Source organism: Schistocerca gregaria, chromosome 4 (genome assembly GCF_023897955.1).
Source record: "Schistocerca gregaria isolate iqSchGreg1 chromosome 4, iqSchGreg1.2, whole genome shotgun sequence".
Lineage (NCBI taxonomy): Eukaryota > Metazoa > Arthropoda > Insecta > Orthoptera > Acrididae > Schistocerca > Schistocerca gregaria.
The window spans coordinates 245,149,968-245,167,106 of record NC_064923.1 but is presented as its reverse complement, the minus strand read 5'-3'; the positions used below and the strand labels follow the sequence as shown (position 1 = coordinate 245,167,106).

At 42.9% G+C, this 17,139-nt stretch overlaps 1 protein-coding gene across 1 annotated transcript in view; it reads left to right on the top strand.

Annotated features, from left to right (window-relative positions):
- The window catches only part of LOC126267430 (uncharacterized), a 212,682-nt gene extending 206,928 nt beyond the window's left edge, over window positions 1-5,754 (top strand). Inside the window, exon 6 of the mRNA XM_049972683.1 lies at window positions 524-5,754. Coding sequence (XP_049828640.1) covers window positions 524-771 — 248 coding nt within the window. The 3' untranslated portion in view covers window positions 772-5,754. The remainder of the gene's footprint in view (window positions 1-523) is intronic.
- Window positions 5,755-17,139: the final 11,385 nt, after the last annotated feature.

Sequence of the window (17,139 nt, the reverse complement as noted above, 5' to 3'; positions counted from 1 at the left end):
GCTGTGATACAATACGTCATTCTCCAGGGTCGCATCAGCGCATCAGGAATGCCATGCAACGGAGGGTGGGTGCATGTATCCTCACTAACGAAGGACATTTTGAACATTTCCTGTAACAAAGTGTTTGAAGTCACGCTGGTACGTTCTGTTGTTGTGTGTTTCCATTCCATGATTAATATGATTTGAAGAGAAGTAATAAAATGAGCTCTAACATGGAAAGTAAGCGTTTCCGAACACATCTCCACATAACATATTTTCTTTCTTTGTGTGAGAGGAATTTTTCCTGAAAGTTTGGGCGTACCTTTTTGTGACACCCTATAGTTATTGACACTCTTTTTATCGCCTTTTTGAGTAGAGGATGGATAAAAGCTGACTGCCATTCAGTTGGTATCATCCCAGTTCTCCAAATCTCCTCAAATAGATGCATATTTTATCATTGCTCTCAGCTGAGACGCTACAGTGTGCTGCTGCAAGCGAGAAGAGAAACAAAAACTGCCTTCTTTTGGACGCAATGACGTCACAGGTTCGCCCAGCGACCCCGAGGACCACATCTATGCAGTACCGGTGCTGCACGGCCTTGCGGCTGGCCGCTCGCCGCCGGAGGAGCTAGCCGTGGGGGAGGCGAGCGACTGCCGCCCCCATCGCCCCCAACAGCAACAGCAGCAGCAGGGCGACGTGGCGCTGCTGGAAGCGCTCATGCAACGCTACTCGGGCGCCTTCTCCAGCCACGGGCCCGGCTGCGTGGGGGCGGCGCGGTCGTCCGTGAAGTAATCTGCTGCCAGCGTCAGGGGTGCCGCCTGCCGCCTGCCGCTAGCAGACGCCGTCCAGTTCGGCAGACAATGGAGATTCCAGCAAGCGTCTGCGTAAGGCGGTGCTCAGCTGGAACGACGACTGCGTGAGAGGAGCGGGCCGGTCCCACGGTGCCGACAATGCGACGGAAGATGACCGGCGAGAGGACAGCTCCTCTGCTAAGCTTCGTTGCCATTGGGTCGCGGCTGTGTAATTTCACACCGATGTCCAGAGAAGTGCTCGTCCATATTGAGCGCTGTAGTTACTTGGAGTATTGCTATGCCACACTTACAATGACAAATTACATAGCACATCACTTGCATTAACATTATACGTCTGACAAAACCACAGGGCCCAACTGTTACAGACAATCTTTTCAATTGCTATTAAAACTATTTATTTACAACTAATTCAGAAAAAAAATCAAATGTCAAAGTTTTACTGCACTTCAAAATAATCACCAGAATATAGTCCGTTGCCAACGGTGTGAAGCTCATGCGAAACTTTTAGCAGTGCCAGTTGTGTTGATAGGTCTATTGCCCGAAGAATCTCTGGAACAAAACTTCCTGGCAGATTAAAACCGACACTCAAACTCGGGACCATTGCCTTTCGCGGGCAAGTGCTCTATCATCTGAGTTACCCGAGCACGACCCAAGCCCCATCCTCACAGCTTCACTTGTGTCAGTACCTCGTCTGCTACCCTCCGCTGGAGAGTGAAAATCTCATTCTGGAATCTCTGGAACAGTTGTGAAGCGAATGCAATGAAGCTCTTCCTTGCTCTTAAGAACCCAGTAGGCGTAACAAGGGCCTAAGTCCAGAGAGTATGGTGAATGGAACAGAAATTCTCAGCCGCACAGATCGAAAAAGTTAGTCGCAGTTCGCACTGTATGCGCCGGGCATTATCCTGCAAAATGATGAGCGGGTTCTGCAGAAAGTGTACCCTCTATTTCCTCACAGCTGATAGGAGGCTGCATTCGAAAAATGGATAGTAATACGGGGCAATAACGGCCCGCCGATAGAAACGGTAAGAGTTAGGGCAATACCATCGCAGTCTCACACGAGAAGCACAGAAACTTTGACACGCAGAACTTTCGATACTCGTAGTAACTTGTAATGCTCTATTACTTTGTCGTTTTGGGAGTGGCTTTTACAATTTTCTCCATTTCTGATCTAGCGTAACGATACGGTGTAACAAAGCATTTCCTTCGCGTTCATGGCGTTTCTGGTATGTACGAACAGCGTCGTATGGTAGCTATTTCCGAATTTCCGTCAAATAATGAATAATGCGGAACCAGTCGTGAATTTTTATGGTGCACACGAGTTCCTGCGGTGTGTGCTGAGTCTGTCTCTCAGAGCAGCTAACGAAAAACACCACAATTTGACATTCCTCCATTCCACTTTGCCACTGTTTTGCAACGCAAGGCAAATTACTCGCAGGATTCTTGAAGGCCTTGCTGGCACTGTCATGCTGCATGTCTGCGTGCTCATACGAGTTTTATCCAACTCCTTGTTTCTTGTTTCAAAAACACTGTCACAGCACTACATTAGACCGTCTGTTAGCAGAAGCTCTGGTCTTCCCGTATCTGCACATGCATGTGATATGGAAATGACTGTCCATTTGCGCTGGGTAAAGTATATGTACGTATCTAAGCGGCGTTATTTGATTCCGTTAAGTTGTGTCACTACGACAGTGTTGCCACTATTACAGCTCATCCCCCACACATGCGTGGCTCCTTATACGATAGGATCTTCGGTCTGCATTCAAATTATGTGAAAATTGAGAAGTCATATGAAACGACAGAACACAATGTCCCGATGGATGCATTTCTGAAGTGCCGTATGTGTATCTTCATGAAACCTTCATTCACTTACTATGGTGCCACAAGAAACGTTAAGACAAACTGTTCTGGTGAAACAGATTTATTATTTTCTAAATAAAATCTGTCATTAATTGATATACATGTCAGACTGAGTAATCTAACGCTAGAAGCGAAACACTGGGCCACTACATAGTGTCATTCGGCGACAAAGCCCATGGGTCGTGTGGTCACTAAAAGTTACGCTGACAGAATGTAGCGAAAGAGTGCCTCAAAACGGAAAAGCGGAACAAACAATACAAAGAATGTGAGTGATAACATAAATTAGTATATAACATTGCAATCTCGAAGTAGTAAAGCAAAGAATACGAGGCAAACTGCCTGGGAAGAATTATAAGACGTACTACAGATGGCGAAACATAACAGTACAGTATTAAGATATACGCTTTCGATTCAAACGTTTACAAGCGCCCTCTTTCAATATCTTCAAAGTACAGCTGTTATTCGGAGTCTAACTTGATATATCTAGACGTTTAAAACTGTTAGTGACCTCTATCCGGTGGTAATGATATATCTTCATGAAAGTCTGTACAGCTTTCATGTCTGTAAAGCGTTACCAGCGTAGTCTGTAGCCAGTATACAGAATCGATACGACATTTTCTCGAATGGAACTTGGAAAGAAAGCTGTGGCATCGTTGTCCATCCTACCAAAGGATAATTTTAATTTCGAATATTGACATCAATTAGCACTCTGATGTACAGGTATTCTCTAATATTATTAGCTGTTCTTAGATACAACTATAAATTGATCATGCAGGAAAAGATAAGAAATGTGTTTCAAATGTCACCAGAACATGAGCTAACTGTAAAGTGGTAGCAGACTATTCATCGGAAACAAAAGCATGCCAAAGGCACTGCGTATATCGAATCTCTACAGGAATTAATTGTCAAAAACGTTAAAATAAAGAGTTATATTCTGCTGATTAGCGTTTATTGTGGAACTTGAGAAAAAGAGACGTACCACGAAATCCTAATTATAGTGTTTGTTTCCTTATCTCAGTGCGTATGTAGTTAGGCAGATAAAGTGGAGACACTTGTTTCGGACTGATGAGCAGTTGACTTGCAGCCGGGGCAACGGAAAGACTAGAAATACCTGAATATTCTGGCCAACGTTGCTCATTGTTATTACGGCCATCTTGAATACCATTAATATCTTCTGAAATGAGGAGTTTGATATGAGATCGGATTTGTTTACTTTTACAATGGGCCAAGGTACTAGAAAAATTTCAGTGTTAGTTTTAACATGGAAATTCGTAAAAATTCTGTGTCAGATTAAAACTTCACGCCAAACCAGGAACCGATCCTGAAATTTTTCCTTTCGGGGGAAACCCTCTTACTGATCAATATTCCCTTTTATATTTTACTGCACACTAGCTTGGGACAGGAAGCGCATGGAGGCTTACCTATAGCCTAAGAGTAGTTCGCTGAACGAAGTTTATGAAGTTTTCATTATCCACTAGCAGTAATGAATAAATTTTAAGCAGATACGTATTTAAATACAGTAGTCTATAGTAGGCGGCGGACTAAAATACTCATTCTGAACAACGCGGTACTTCAGTTTGTTTGCCATTATAGATCTTGTGGCGTATACATTCTACTACGTGGATGTAATAATTACACCATCAAATCTAACAGTAACGTTTTAGTTTTGGCGGAAGATGTCTCGCTCGCATTACTGGCATAACGAAGAAAGCCACTGTCAATACGTCGACTATGAAGGACTGTTTCGCTGATCGTTTTGCAAAGAGTGTAAGTAATACCCTTTGAGTGACAGTGGGGACCTTAATGCATAGACTGGATTTTGCTATGCATTGGGCAGTCGCAGCTGTAACGGTTCTATCAGTTTGTTTAATTTGGAACGTTGTTTTGGTTCTGCCAAAAACTCGTATTTAATTTATCAAAGGAACATTAAAAATTATGCTAAATGACGGATTAAGCTACAGTTCATTAATTAAGAAATATTGTCAGAACCTGCATTCTAAAAGTTTAGTGTATTTAATGGCTGTATCTGTATAACCAGTCAATAAAACAACTCCCTATTTCTTTTTTAGATGTCTTATCAAGGTTAATGAAACTTGGAATGTGTCTTTTGTGCTATGACACCGCTTCACCGGAGATATCTGCGTCTCCATGACGTGACAGTGTTACGCTATATATATGCGGAACTTTGGAGATAGTCATTTGAGCACTACAAGAGCAGGTAGTTAAGATTTTCTCGAAAAGGACAACAAATAGTGATATAGCAACGAGTTTCACTAAACTTAGTTTTATTTTTGTTTCCATTAATCGCTCGCGAATTTATTCAACAGAGTGGGAAAAGGTAATTAAACGAAGATACTTTACGTTTTCGTAAGAGCTACAACGATGGGCTTTACAACTTCTCGAGAAAGTGTCATACTAAAAAACCAAAGATTTGAGCACACTCCCATATACTTTTTTCTGGCGCTTAAGACGAATATTATTTTTGAAGTAAAAAAAAAAAGACTAGTTACACCTTGAATTACATTCCAAATTGTACTATGTGTCTACTCTTGTAATTCGTTCGATAGACTGATTGATGATAACGAAAGTGTACTAACTCCATTGGACAACACTATGAGGACTAAATCAGTAACTGTGTTGACTTTTTTGAGAACGAGCAGTGCATCACCACTATATTGCTGAGGGTGGTGCATATACTAAAACTCCAATAACTGGTAAGTACTTGTGTATAAAATGATAGGATTTTCTTATTACAAAAACTTTTTTAATAAAACACAATTGTTTTATATCGCTCTTACCTTTGGTCGAAAGAATAAATGGACATCACGTGTAACAATATTGAACTGACACACAGTATTGTTCTGTGAAATATATAATCTGTAAATTTGTAGATTTTTACCTAAGGAAAGTAGATTGTGCATACTTGTGATCGTTATTTTACCTCAAAGAGTTAACAAAATTAGTTTGTTCCTATTTCTCTGTAAAGACCTCAAATACTGATGTAATAAATATTTCTGATTATTACTCATGTATGGGTTTCATAGATCGTAACTAATTAATAAAATGTGAAACTTCGTTTTTTTTAGATACGCTTTCGAATAACTAATCGTGTTGTACCTCATTTCAATATAGGTTTCCTGGAACGGCTTGTGTCTTAAGGAAATCTATGAAACTTCTTTACCCTTGTTTAAAATTTTTAGGCACAAAGCATAAAACATAAGTTACAACATCTCTGCTAATGTGAATAATGATTTTTTGGTTGTTTTTTTTTATCTTTTGCATACAGTACCTAAAAGTCATCGCTACACACTGCCAAAGACGTTTAAGCACCTCCATATTACAATACATGCAATATTACAAACCATGTTACAGCCGTATTTGGAACCCATACGTCTCCTCATCACATTCTTGGGCTCATTAGACGACTCCTCCACACAGGCGAAAAAGTTGTATATTTTCCAACGCTACGTACACACAAAACTCGGTAAGCAGACTTTCAAAAGAACAGACCACGTAGCCTATCTTTGGTCCAAGATTGCCCTCAATGTAAAGTAATTGCAGTCACCTCATTTATCCTTTTCAATCGGAGCCCGTCCCATTCGGCTATGGGTTGTCAGTTACGGATATAAAAGTCAAAAAATGTAATGCTCCATCCACCATGATTCTGAAAGTACATTTCTTACGGCTTTGTCTGCGTGTACCGTCGTCGAATTGCTGGAACAAGGATTCAGGTGAATGTTACATCAACAAAATCTTTGGCCTCAGTTTATCCACTTCCACACGCAGTTCAGAGTCCTTAATGATGACCAATGAGCTGAGAAACTGTAAGTGACTTAAGCGCAAAACCAGTGTCTCAACTGTTTACGGTGAAGACGTTACTGTGACAAGCCATGCCGTCTCACCCTCTTCGTAGACCGTCAACTTAGTGGTCTCTAACTGGTGCATGGATGACGGCTTGTGTAGAACCTAGGTAAGTTTTTGAGTTTACAGTTCTTGACATGTCTCGTTTTCATGTAAGGGGCGATCAAAAAGTTTCCGTTTGAGAGCGCTGCTGCAGCAGTATGCAGCGTCGAGAGACTCTGATTCGGGTATGTAACCATCTACATGTAGTCAAGGGATTAGTGTGGTATTCGTGTCTTTCAGACTTGCATGCGGTGAATGTGGAGAAGTGAACTATGGCGTAATGCGTCCAAACAGGACCAAAATGCTGATATTATTTTCTTGGCTTCCGAAAGAGAGACACGGTTGTGGAATGGTGCCGGCCGCGGTTGTCTCGCGGTTCTAGGCGCGCAGTCCGGAACCGTGCGACTGCTACGGTCGCAGGTTCGAATCCTGCCTCGGGCATGGATGTGTGTGATGTCGTTAGGTTAGTTAGGTTTAAGTAGTTCTAAGTTCTAGGGGACTGATGACCACAGCAGTTGAGTCCCATAGTGCTCAGAGCCATTTGAACCATTTTTGTGGAATGGTGCGCCAAGGGGTACCGCTGCTTCGTTATAACGCACGTCTCCATACAGCATACGTCGTAGCTGCCAACACACATGGTAGACACTCCAGCTCCCAATGGTCCTCTCCTCATGCGATTATCTCGCCTTCAGTCCCTTAAAAAAGGCGTTCCAGTCGGACGAGCATGTGCAACAGGCAGTTACGGACTTTTTCCCACAGCGGGATACAGAGTTTTACCGAACTGGTATCTACAACCCGGTCCGACGGTGGAATGGTTATCACACTGGCATACACATTCTGAACTGCACGAGTTTGGAACGGAAATTTTTGGTAGCCCCATATAATTTAATAATAAGACTATAAGCTGCTCTTAGTGGAGGCAAATCTAGCATTGAGCTAATGGTGGATACCGGAAGATACTGAAAGAGACACCAGTGGAAGAGTCAAATACGTCGATCGTGTAGCAGAAATATGAAGTGGTCTACCAATACAGAAGATTTTTGGCTTCAAGCGATATCATACACTCCTGGAAATGGAAAAAAGAACACATTGACACCGGTGTGTCAGACCCACCATACTTGCTCCGGACACTGCGAGAGGGCTGTACAAGCAATGATCACACGCACGGCACAGCGGACACACCAGGAACCGCGGTGTTGGCCGTCGAATGGCGATAGCTGCGCAGCATTTGTGCACCGCCGCCGTCAGTGTCAGCCAGTTTGCCGTAGCATACGGAGCTCCATCGCAGTCTTTAACACTGGTAGCATGCCACGACAGCGTGGACGTGAACCGTATGTGCAGTTGACGGACTTTGAGCGAGGGCGTATAGTGGGCATGCGGGAGGCCGGGTGGACGTACCGCCGAATTGCTCAACACGTGGGGCGTGAGGTCTCCACAGTACATCGATGTTGTCGCCAGTGGTCGGCGGAAGGTGCACGTGCCCATCGACCTGGGACCGGACCGCAGCGACGCACGGATGCACGCCATGACCGTAGGATCCTACGCAGTGCCGTAGGGGACCGCACCGCCACTTCCCAGCAAATTAGGGACACTGTTGCTCCTGGGGTATCGGCGAGGACCATTCGCAACCGTCTCCATGAAGCTGGGCTACGGTCCCGCACACCGTTAGGCCGTCTTCCGCTCACGCCCCAACATCGTGCAGCCCGCCTCCAGTGGTGTCGCGACAGGCGTGAATGGAGGGACGAATGGACACGTGTCGTCTTCAGCGATGAGAGTCGCTTCTGCCTTGGTGCCAATGATGGTCGTATGCGTGATTGGCGTCGTGCAAGTGAGCGCCACAATCAGGACTGCATACGACCGAGGGACACAGGGTCAACACCCGGCATCATGATGTGGGGAGCGATCTCCTACACTGGCCGTACACCTCTGGTGATCGTCGAGGGGACACTGAATAGTGCACGGTACATCCAAACCGTCATCGAACCCGTCGTTCTACCATTCCTAGACCGGCAAGGGAACTTGCTGTTCCAACAGGACAATGCACGTCCGCATGTATCCCGTGCCACCCAACGTGCTCTAAAAGGTGTAAGTCAACTACCCTGGCCAGCATGATCTCTGGATCTGTCCCCCATTGAGCATGTTTGGGACTGGATGAAGCGTCGTCTCATGCGTTCTGCAGGTCCAGCACGAACGCTGGTCCAACTGAGGCGCCGGATGAAATGGCATGGCAAGCCGTTCCACAGGACTACATTCAGCATCTCTACGATCGTCTCCATGGGAGAATAGCAGCCTGCATTGCTGCGAAAGGTGGATATACACTGTACTAGTGCCGACATTGTGCATGCTCTGTTGCCTGTGTCTATGTGCCTGTGGTTCTGTCAGTGTGATCGTGAGATGTATCTGACCCCAGGAATGTGTCAATAAAGTTTCCCCTTCCTGGGACAATGAATTCACGGTGTTCTTATTTCAATTTCCACGAGTGTATTTTTAAAAACTGTTATGTGGTAATAGAAACGTATAGGTTGTATCTCGGACACAGGGCGACTATGTACTTCAGAGAGGATTACTTAATAAACTAACTATGCTGTATCTTCCCTCCATTTGTACTCCTACAACTAGTAATTCCAGAAAATAATCTGTAACATTAAATTTGCCTTCAAATCGCAGTCTTGATCCTTTCAACATTCGACATTTTTACCGTACTGAGCAAAGGAATTCGGTTAGTAAATGGATACATGAACAGTCTCGCCTTTGCCTGCTACAATAGTTATCTGTACGAGAAAGTTAAGATTACGTCTCGTATTTTAATAACATAATTAAAAATTTAGTACCTTCAAATGTTGATCAAAAAGTTAGGGAATTATGAGACAGCCACACTGTGTTTCTCCACATTAACACTACATGAAAAGATCGTGTTGTAGGATTTACCTGTGGATTTGAACTGTTGCACACCATGTGTCACTGCATATCAGCTGCTTCAATTAACTGATATAGACACTACCGTAATTGAAACAAATTGCAGTAACAAGGAATGGATGGGAGACAATAAATTCTTGTGGACCCTAAGTCACTCAACATCTAAGAAAGATTTTTGTGCGACACAAAGCAATTTATTATACGACTCCCATGTTCTGATTGCATACACATAGAGCACTCAGTTGTTGGTTGACAGCTGGCAATTGTTTGGAATCTACTGTTGACATATGGCAACGTGAAAGGACGAGACTTTCTGTAATAATATTTTCAGAAAGTTTGAAACGTTTGATTTCCCTGTTTACTTGTTTGGTTGGTTGATTGGGGGGGGGGGGGGGGAGAGAGGAGTGGGGGGGAGGGGGGGGAACCAAACAGCTAGTCATCGGTCCTATCGGATTAGGGAAGGATGGGGAAGGAAAACGGTCGTGACTTTTCAAATCAACCATCCCGGCATTTGCCTGAAGCGATTTAGGGAAATCACGGAAAACCTAAATTAGGGTGACCGGACGCGGGTGTAAACCGTCGTCCTCCCGAATGCGAGTCCAGTGTGCTAACCACTGCGCCACCTCCCTCGGTCACAAATTTAGTTGTGGTAGAGTATTTGAGAGGATACATTTTCTCAATTATGGGTGCTGTGTCTTAAACGAAGGCAGGAATAGACTGACTCATACACACAGTCTGTGCACTCATAGGTCGCCGAGTTTCTAGCGGGGGAAACGCTTTGTAGGCGTTGTATCAAAGCATGTCGACGGCATTATGATACAATAAGATCCACTTGAGAATGGCGGACATGGATGATTCGGTCCGAAGCTCGTAGATGTGTAACTGCTTGCCGATGAAAGCCTGAAAATATTTTATTCTGTTACCATTTCCTCATTTTTGCCATCTCATGTCCAACAGAAAATTATATTTGAATGTACTATGAGGTTAGGAACTTCATTGTGTACAGCTGAGAACAAACACTGATAGACCTACATTCTCGAATCATAACATTCTCTCCGCTGTTTGTGGATTTTCCATAATGACGTCCTAGTATTTCATTTTTGTTGCTTTTGTGGAGCTATTATCAGCTCGATCAGCGTTATTTCGTACACATTCATTGAGACTATGAAATCATAAATATGACTTCTTCTCTGGTTGTCTACAGGAAATCGTATAGTATGTCTCTCTATTTATATAGCATTACGATAATAATATAATACTTACAATTTTGGTATGATTTGAGCTTAAGAACAATACAAAGACAGAAACATTAACTTTTTTCCTCTTGTGCTACTGCTTGTATGACTGTGAATGATCATGTGACATTGGTAAAGTTAAGTCTCTTCCATATCTCAACACATCTAGTCTGTACACAAATCATATAAACAACACTACCCAAATGGTTACTTGCAGTGAGACGAATGAACGTTATAAACTAGAGACACTTCTAACTGCTTACAGTAACAAGAAATGGAGCAGCAAGAACTCGAAGACCAAGTAACAGACATTACAAGTACCTACCAATTGAATATGCTTCTACGGACCACGAACACATATTTTTAGATCTTTTGGCAAAACAGATGAAAGAAGAATAACATCTGGAGCGCACTTGAATGAGTGACCAGTTCAGCGTTTGGCCATCTAAATTCAGGTATCTTTCTGTTTTCAATGAGTCTTTCTTGTTCTGTTTCGATCAGTCCGAACTCTTGCACCTCTAACAGTAACATCGCCGTCGGTGGGACATTAAAAACGATTATGTACTTACTTGCCAGTCCCGAAGTGTAAAAAGTAAAATGGCTATCATCGTCAGTGTTTGATCAAGAAAAAGGGAGATACTGACCTACTCAGGTTTTCTGCTTTTCGTTTCTACAATCACGGTAAACAAACCAAACGTAGAAACGATGTTACGTAGCGCCTTAAGCTGCCATTTGATTTCTTTCTGCAATTTTTATTTGAAAACTGATGTAGAACTAAAGCATACAAGTCATGATTACAATGGTGACGAGGTAAATCCAATTACGGCCATAGTCCATGACGCTTCTCAATTAAACATTAAATATCAAAATGGACAATAGAATGCAATTCAGTATCCTTTTTAATGCCTGACGTATAACACGGGAGAGTTAACTCCACTTTTTTTTACTTATTATACAACCCAGTTTATTTTCTCAAACACACACGTTAATGAACTTGTCACTCTTGGTAACTGTTCCAATCTTCAGTTCCAGTTTCATCCCTCTCCACCAGTCACTTTATTAATAGTACATATCTCTAGCAATTTATCAAAATACCCACGAAACTGCAGAGAGATAACGTCAGTCATGTGTTAAACATCTTATTTTTCAGGTTTCAGGGGAATCACGTCCATGTATGCTCTCTGAACGTTACAAAAATGAGGGACTATCCCAGTTTTTACCAGAGGATACATATTTCACCATTTCAAAGCTACTGGGTGAAACAGAGATGGATTTTGAATAAACCGTAGTCTCAAATATTTTGTATTATGTAACAGCCCAATTTATAAACAAATGTTTCTAAACAGATTGCTAATTTTGTAGAGTCCACCAGAAAAATATATGCACTCTTTGTCAGGGTCTACCGAGATATCGATATTGTCATTCGAATTGAGTTACATATGTGTTGTAATACGGTCTTTGGCTCAACAGATATTAGTACTTTGATCTCGGTATTGAGAAAACAAGATGGCTGGAGCACGCTTGATATTCGAGGAACGAACATATATTGTAAAGTGGTTTTATAAGTTTTTCGATGCCGTTGAAGTGCAACGTCAGTGGAGGAGGGAGTTGGAAACAGAACCGCCAACCCGCCTAATAATTAAACGCATCATTGAAAAGTTCAGCCGGCCGAAGTGGCCGTGCGGTTCTAGGCGCTCCAGTCTGGAACCGCGAGACCGCTACGGTCGTAGGTTCGAATCCTGCCTCGGGTATGGATATGTGTGGTGTCCTTAGGTTGGTTAAATTTTAACTAGTTGTACGTTCTAGGGCACTAATGACCTCGGAAGTTAAGTCCCATAGTGCTCAGAGCCATCTGAACCCATTGAAAAGCTTCAGTTGCATGGAGCGATTTGTGATATTCACAAAGCAAGATCAGGAAGACAGTTTAAAGCTAGAAGCCTGCTTCATCGGATATCGTGTTGGAAACGTTTGTTAATTCTCCACAGAAGTCTGCTACGCAATTTTCAACATGAAACGGGGGTTAGCAGTAATAGTGTATGAAGAATTCGGAAAGAAGTAAAGTGGAAAGTTTACATTCCACGTTTACTTCACGCGATTAATGATGACGATCCTGATCGCCGAATGCTATTTTGAGGATGGTATCAGCAAATGATAACTGGTGACGATCAATTTGTGACGAAGGTAGTATGGAGTGACGAGGTACAATGTAAAGTTAATGGAACAGTTAATCGGCATAACATTGTGTAGTGGGCACCGAAAAATCCTCATGTTTATGTGGAGAAAGCGGTCAGTCTACCAGGGGTTCATGCATGGTGTGGACTATCATCTAGGGTCTTAGTAGGACCCTTTGTCTTTGATGCTACTGTCACAGGAGAAGTGTACCTGGAAATGTTACGTACATGAATTTTGACAGGTATACCTGCGTTTTATGGAGTTGTTGGTCTTCTACCAACAGGACGGGGCGCCACCACACTACCACCTAGCCGTACGAGCTTTCCTGGATGACAATTTTCCGGGGCACTTGATTGGACGAAGAGTTCCCTCCACGGTCGCTAGATCTAACACCTATCGACTTGTGGGGAACTATGAAAGATAACGTCTATCGACGTAAGACACGCGCGCTGGAGGAACTTCGCCACAAGATTACAGCGACATGTGCAGCGATCTCCACTGTAACATTGACTGACGTAGTTGCGGCGATCACTCGTCATTCTGCTACGTGTCTAGCCGCCAACGGTGAACATTTTGAACATTTAAAGTAACCATGTGCTAATCTGAAGGTTGTGCAAGATGTGTGCTCATTTATTAAATGTAAAATAAACACATAAGTAATACTTTTCGTTTCTTAAAGTGTGTATACATTTTTCTGGCGGATTCTGTATTATGTACAGAGGATACAAACAATGAAAATTGTGCACAGACTGTGTGTAAGAGTCAGTCTATTCCTTTTTAGGAACGATGTTCCTTTCCAGCTGACATGCTGCAAACCCATAACTTTGTTCCAGTTAATCAATCACATTTCTCCTCCACAATTCAGAGCGTCATTTTTTCCTTCTAATTTCACTTAAATTGTCCTTGGACAAGTCTGGAGTTTCCATCAACGACGCCACTCTGAAATTTCACAGTTGTTTACTGCATCCAGCTACAGTGCCGCCATCACGCTTCATGTTATTTCGTGAAATACAGGGACTTGTCTCTGTGACAAGTTCTCTTTCTTCACGAAACGAAATTTCGACAGTGGTTTAGACGGGGAAAATTTTCCTTAACAAATACCATTTTGGAAGCAACAGACGCAGAATCATGTTAAAGTAACTACAGTAAAAACTCATATACCACGAAAATGATGAAAAGTCCCGTTTTTTATCTACACGCCTCAATTATAGAAAGTAATTGTAGTATCTCAGTGTGCATAATCAGGACTGAGGGAATTAGCGGGAGAATTGTTGGACGCATGTGTAGTGTATTATTTCAAGTGTGAGCGTGATGCTGAGGGAAAAAAACAGATATGTAAAGAGCCTGAGAGATGGAAGAATGAAGCGCAGAAATAATTGCCTAAATTATGCAGAATGAATCCAGTACAGGGTAGTAGTACACTCCACAAGCCCCCATGGAAACAAGTGAACTAATAAGAAGTCGGAACGTGACAAAAGGCCAACATCTATATCAGAGTTAAGTAACGATGCACAAAATAAATTCGCATTTCAAATTCACAAGGCGGGGACAGCACAACAGAGTCATCAAACTATTGTGTCTTTATGAGGCCGAAACACCTATTTCAAACGGAGAGGCGGACACTGAAGGAATTAATAAGACAGAATGTAAAGTAATGAGCAAATTTTTACGGCAGAACACAAAATTTTAGATGGCTGTTAAAGTAATATGAACAAAATCTGCACCTCGTACAAAACTGAGACACTAAAACACAGCCATCAAACAAGAGCTTATAACGAACCGAAATAAAAAGTTTAAGCACAAAGAGACATTGAAGGAATCCAATAAGAACGTTAGGAAATCAGGATAATTTTCGGTCCAAATTATACTGAATACCAGAAACAGTGAGAATAAAATGGTGAGAAGAACCGTCACATGTTATCGAACTTGCCGTTTTTTTCCGGCCTTGTCTCCTCAGGCAACTCCTTTATGACTATTGGGCCTTGGTTACTCGTATACCCATGTTTCGTTACCTTTTATAAAAATCTTTAGAAGTTCTGAATCGTTGTCGACATCATTCAGCAGTTCCTGAACGATGTCTACGCAACGTCGTTTCTGGTCGAAACTCAACTACTTTCGGAATAAACTTTGCTGCTACACGTTTCATACGCAAAACATGCGAAATAACTGCTTGGCGTGTGGCGCAGGATATGCTGATATCATGAGCAAACTCTCTAATGTCCATTATAATTATCCCGGCTGTTATGCCGTGGTCGGTTGATGAATTTTGTCTCAACGAAACGTTGGGAATTGAGACAAAATTCATCAACCGACCACGGCATAACAACCCGGATAATTATAATGGACATGATATTTCCGGCCGTGAAAGTCTACGTTTTAGTATCAGACGCCTCTACGGGGAGGAGATGTCAAGAGAAGTGCGACACCTGGAAGGACTCCAGAAGAAGAGAGTGCAGCTTTTGTGTTCCCTCACTTTCCTGTCTCGTTGAAGAGCCGTCGACGTTATACCGAAGTTTCTGAAGATAAAGCGACTGTTCTATTCGGGAAAGGGACAACGCATTTTCAAACGAACTGAGGAGGCCTTACTACGAGAGCGCATTCAGCAGGCCCGACGGGACTTGGCAAGCACAAACTGTAAGTTAATGTCTCTCCATATTACAATCAGTAATAAACTGTGCAGCAGTGACTGGGATATATGATACCATGGGGAAGCATATGTTGACAACGTCTAGTAGACAGAAGAAGAAGTTTGATAATTTGCTACCTAATCAGACTGTTCGGCATTTAGACGTTTCCCGGACCGTTATCGCCGCGGTGGTCTCGCGGTTCTAGGCGCGCAGTCCGGAACCGTGCGACTGCTACGGTCGGGCATGGATGTGTGTGATGTCCTTAGGTTAGTTAGGTTTAAGTAGTTCTCAGTTCTAAGGGACTAATGACCACAGCAGTTGAGTCCCATAGTGCCCAGAGCCATTTTTTGAACCGGACCGTTATCAATTTGTCCAGACGTTCGTTATCTGACGATGTGACATCTGTGCTTGCCAAGGGAGGAAATTTCGCTGTTAGTCCGCGTTTTGTGCCCACGGAAGAAATTATAGCCAGTGTAGAAGCAGGAATTCGCAGTGTGGATTCTGTAACAGCTGAAGAAATCCGTATAGAAACAATGAGAATATTAGCCAATGCAAAACCGCCGAAAAGTAATATAACTGTGGGTGAGAGAAGAGCTTTAAAACTCTTGAATGACGACGATAGTATTTTGGTTCTCCCAGCTGACAAAGGAAGCGCAACGGTGGTTATGGATGCGGCCGACTACCAGAGTAAAATTACTGATCTATTGGATCCGCAAGCATATAGGAAGCTGAATAAGGACTCCACTAACAACGTTCTCAGAACTGTGTCGCGGTTAATAAAAAAGTCCTCCATTGAAGAGAGTATACAGAAAGGTCTGTGCAATTCGGTTACGCTACCACCGAGGCTTTATGGATTGCCCAAAACTCATAAAGAAAATGTGCCGTTAAGACCGATATTAAGTGCCATTGGTTCGCCCACCTACTTGTTAGCCAAGTTTTTGACTACGCTGTTGAAACCACATGTGGGCCGTTCGGTCTCTTATATAAAGAATTCGACACATTTCATCAGCAGACTGGATGGCATAGTGGTCCAGCCGGATGACATATTGGTCAGCTTCGATGTGGTATCGCTGTTTACCATGGTTCCACTTAATGATGTATTGGAACAGCTGGATCGAATTTTTCCTGCCGATATTTTAGAACTATTTAAGTGTTGTTTGACGACCACATACTTCAAGTGGAATGAACAGTTTTGTGAGCAAACGGATGGCGTGGCTATGGGAAGCCCCCTAAGCCCCGTAATTGCAAACTTCTTTATGGAGAAATTCGAAGAACAAGCCTTAGGTACTGCCAGCAAAAAACCATACGTGGATGACACGTTTGTGTTGTGGAGACATGGTAGGGAGGAACTAAGCCGGTTTCACGAACATCTAAACAGCATAAACTCGAGAATTCAGTTTACAGTGGAGGAGGAGGTAGACGGCAAATTACATGTCCTCGATGTACTTGTTTATAGAAACGAAAATTGTAGTTTGGGCCACTCAGTATACCGCAAACCCACGCACACGGACCGTTATTTGCACCGGGATTCGAACCACCACCCACAACAGAAGCGGGGTGTTATCATGACGTTAGCGGACAGAGCTAAAAATATTTGTGAACATGAGTTGCTCGACGCTGAGATGGAACATCTCCACA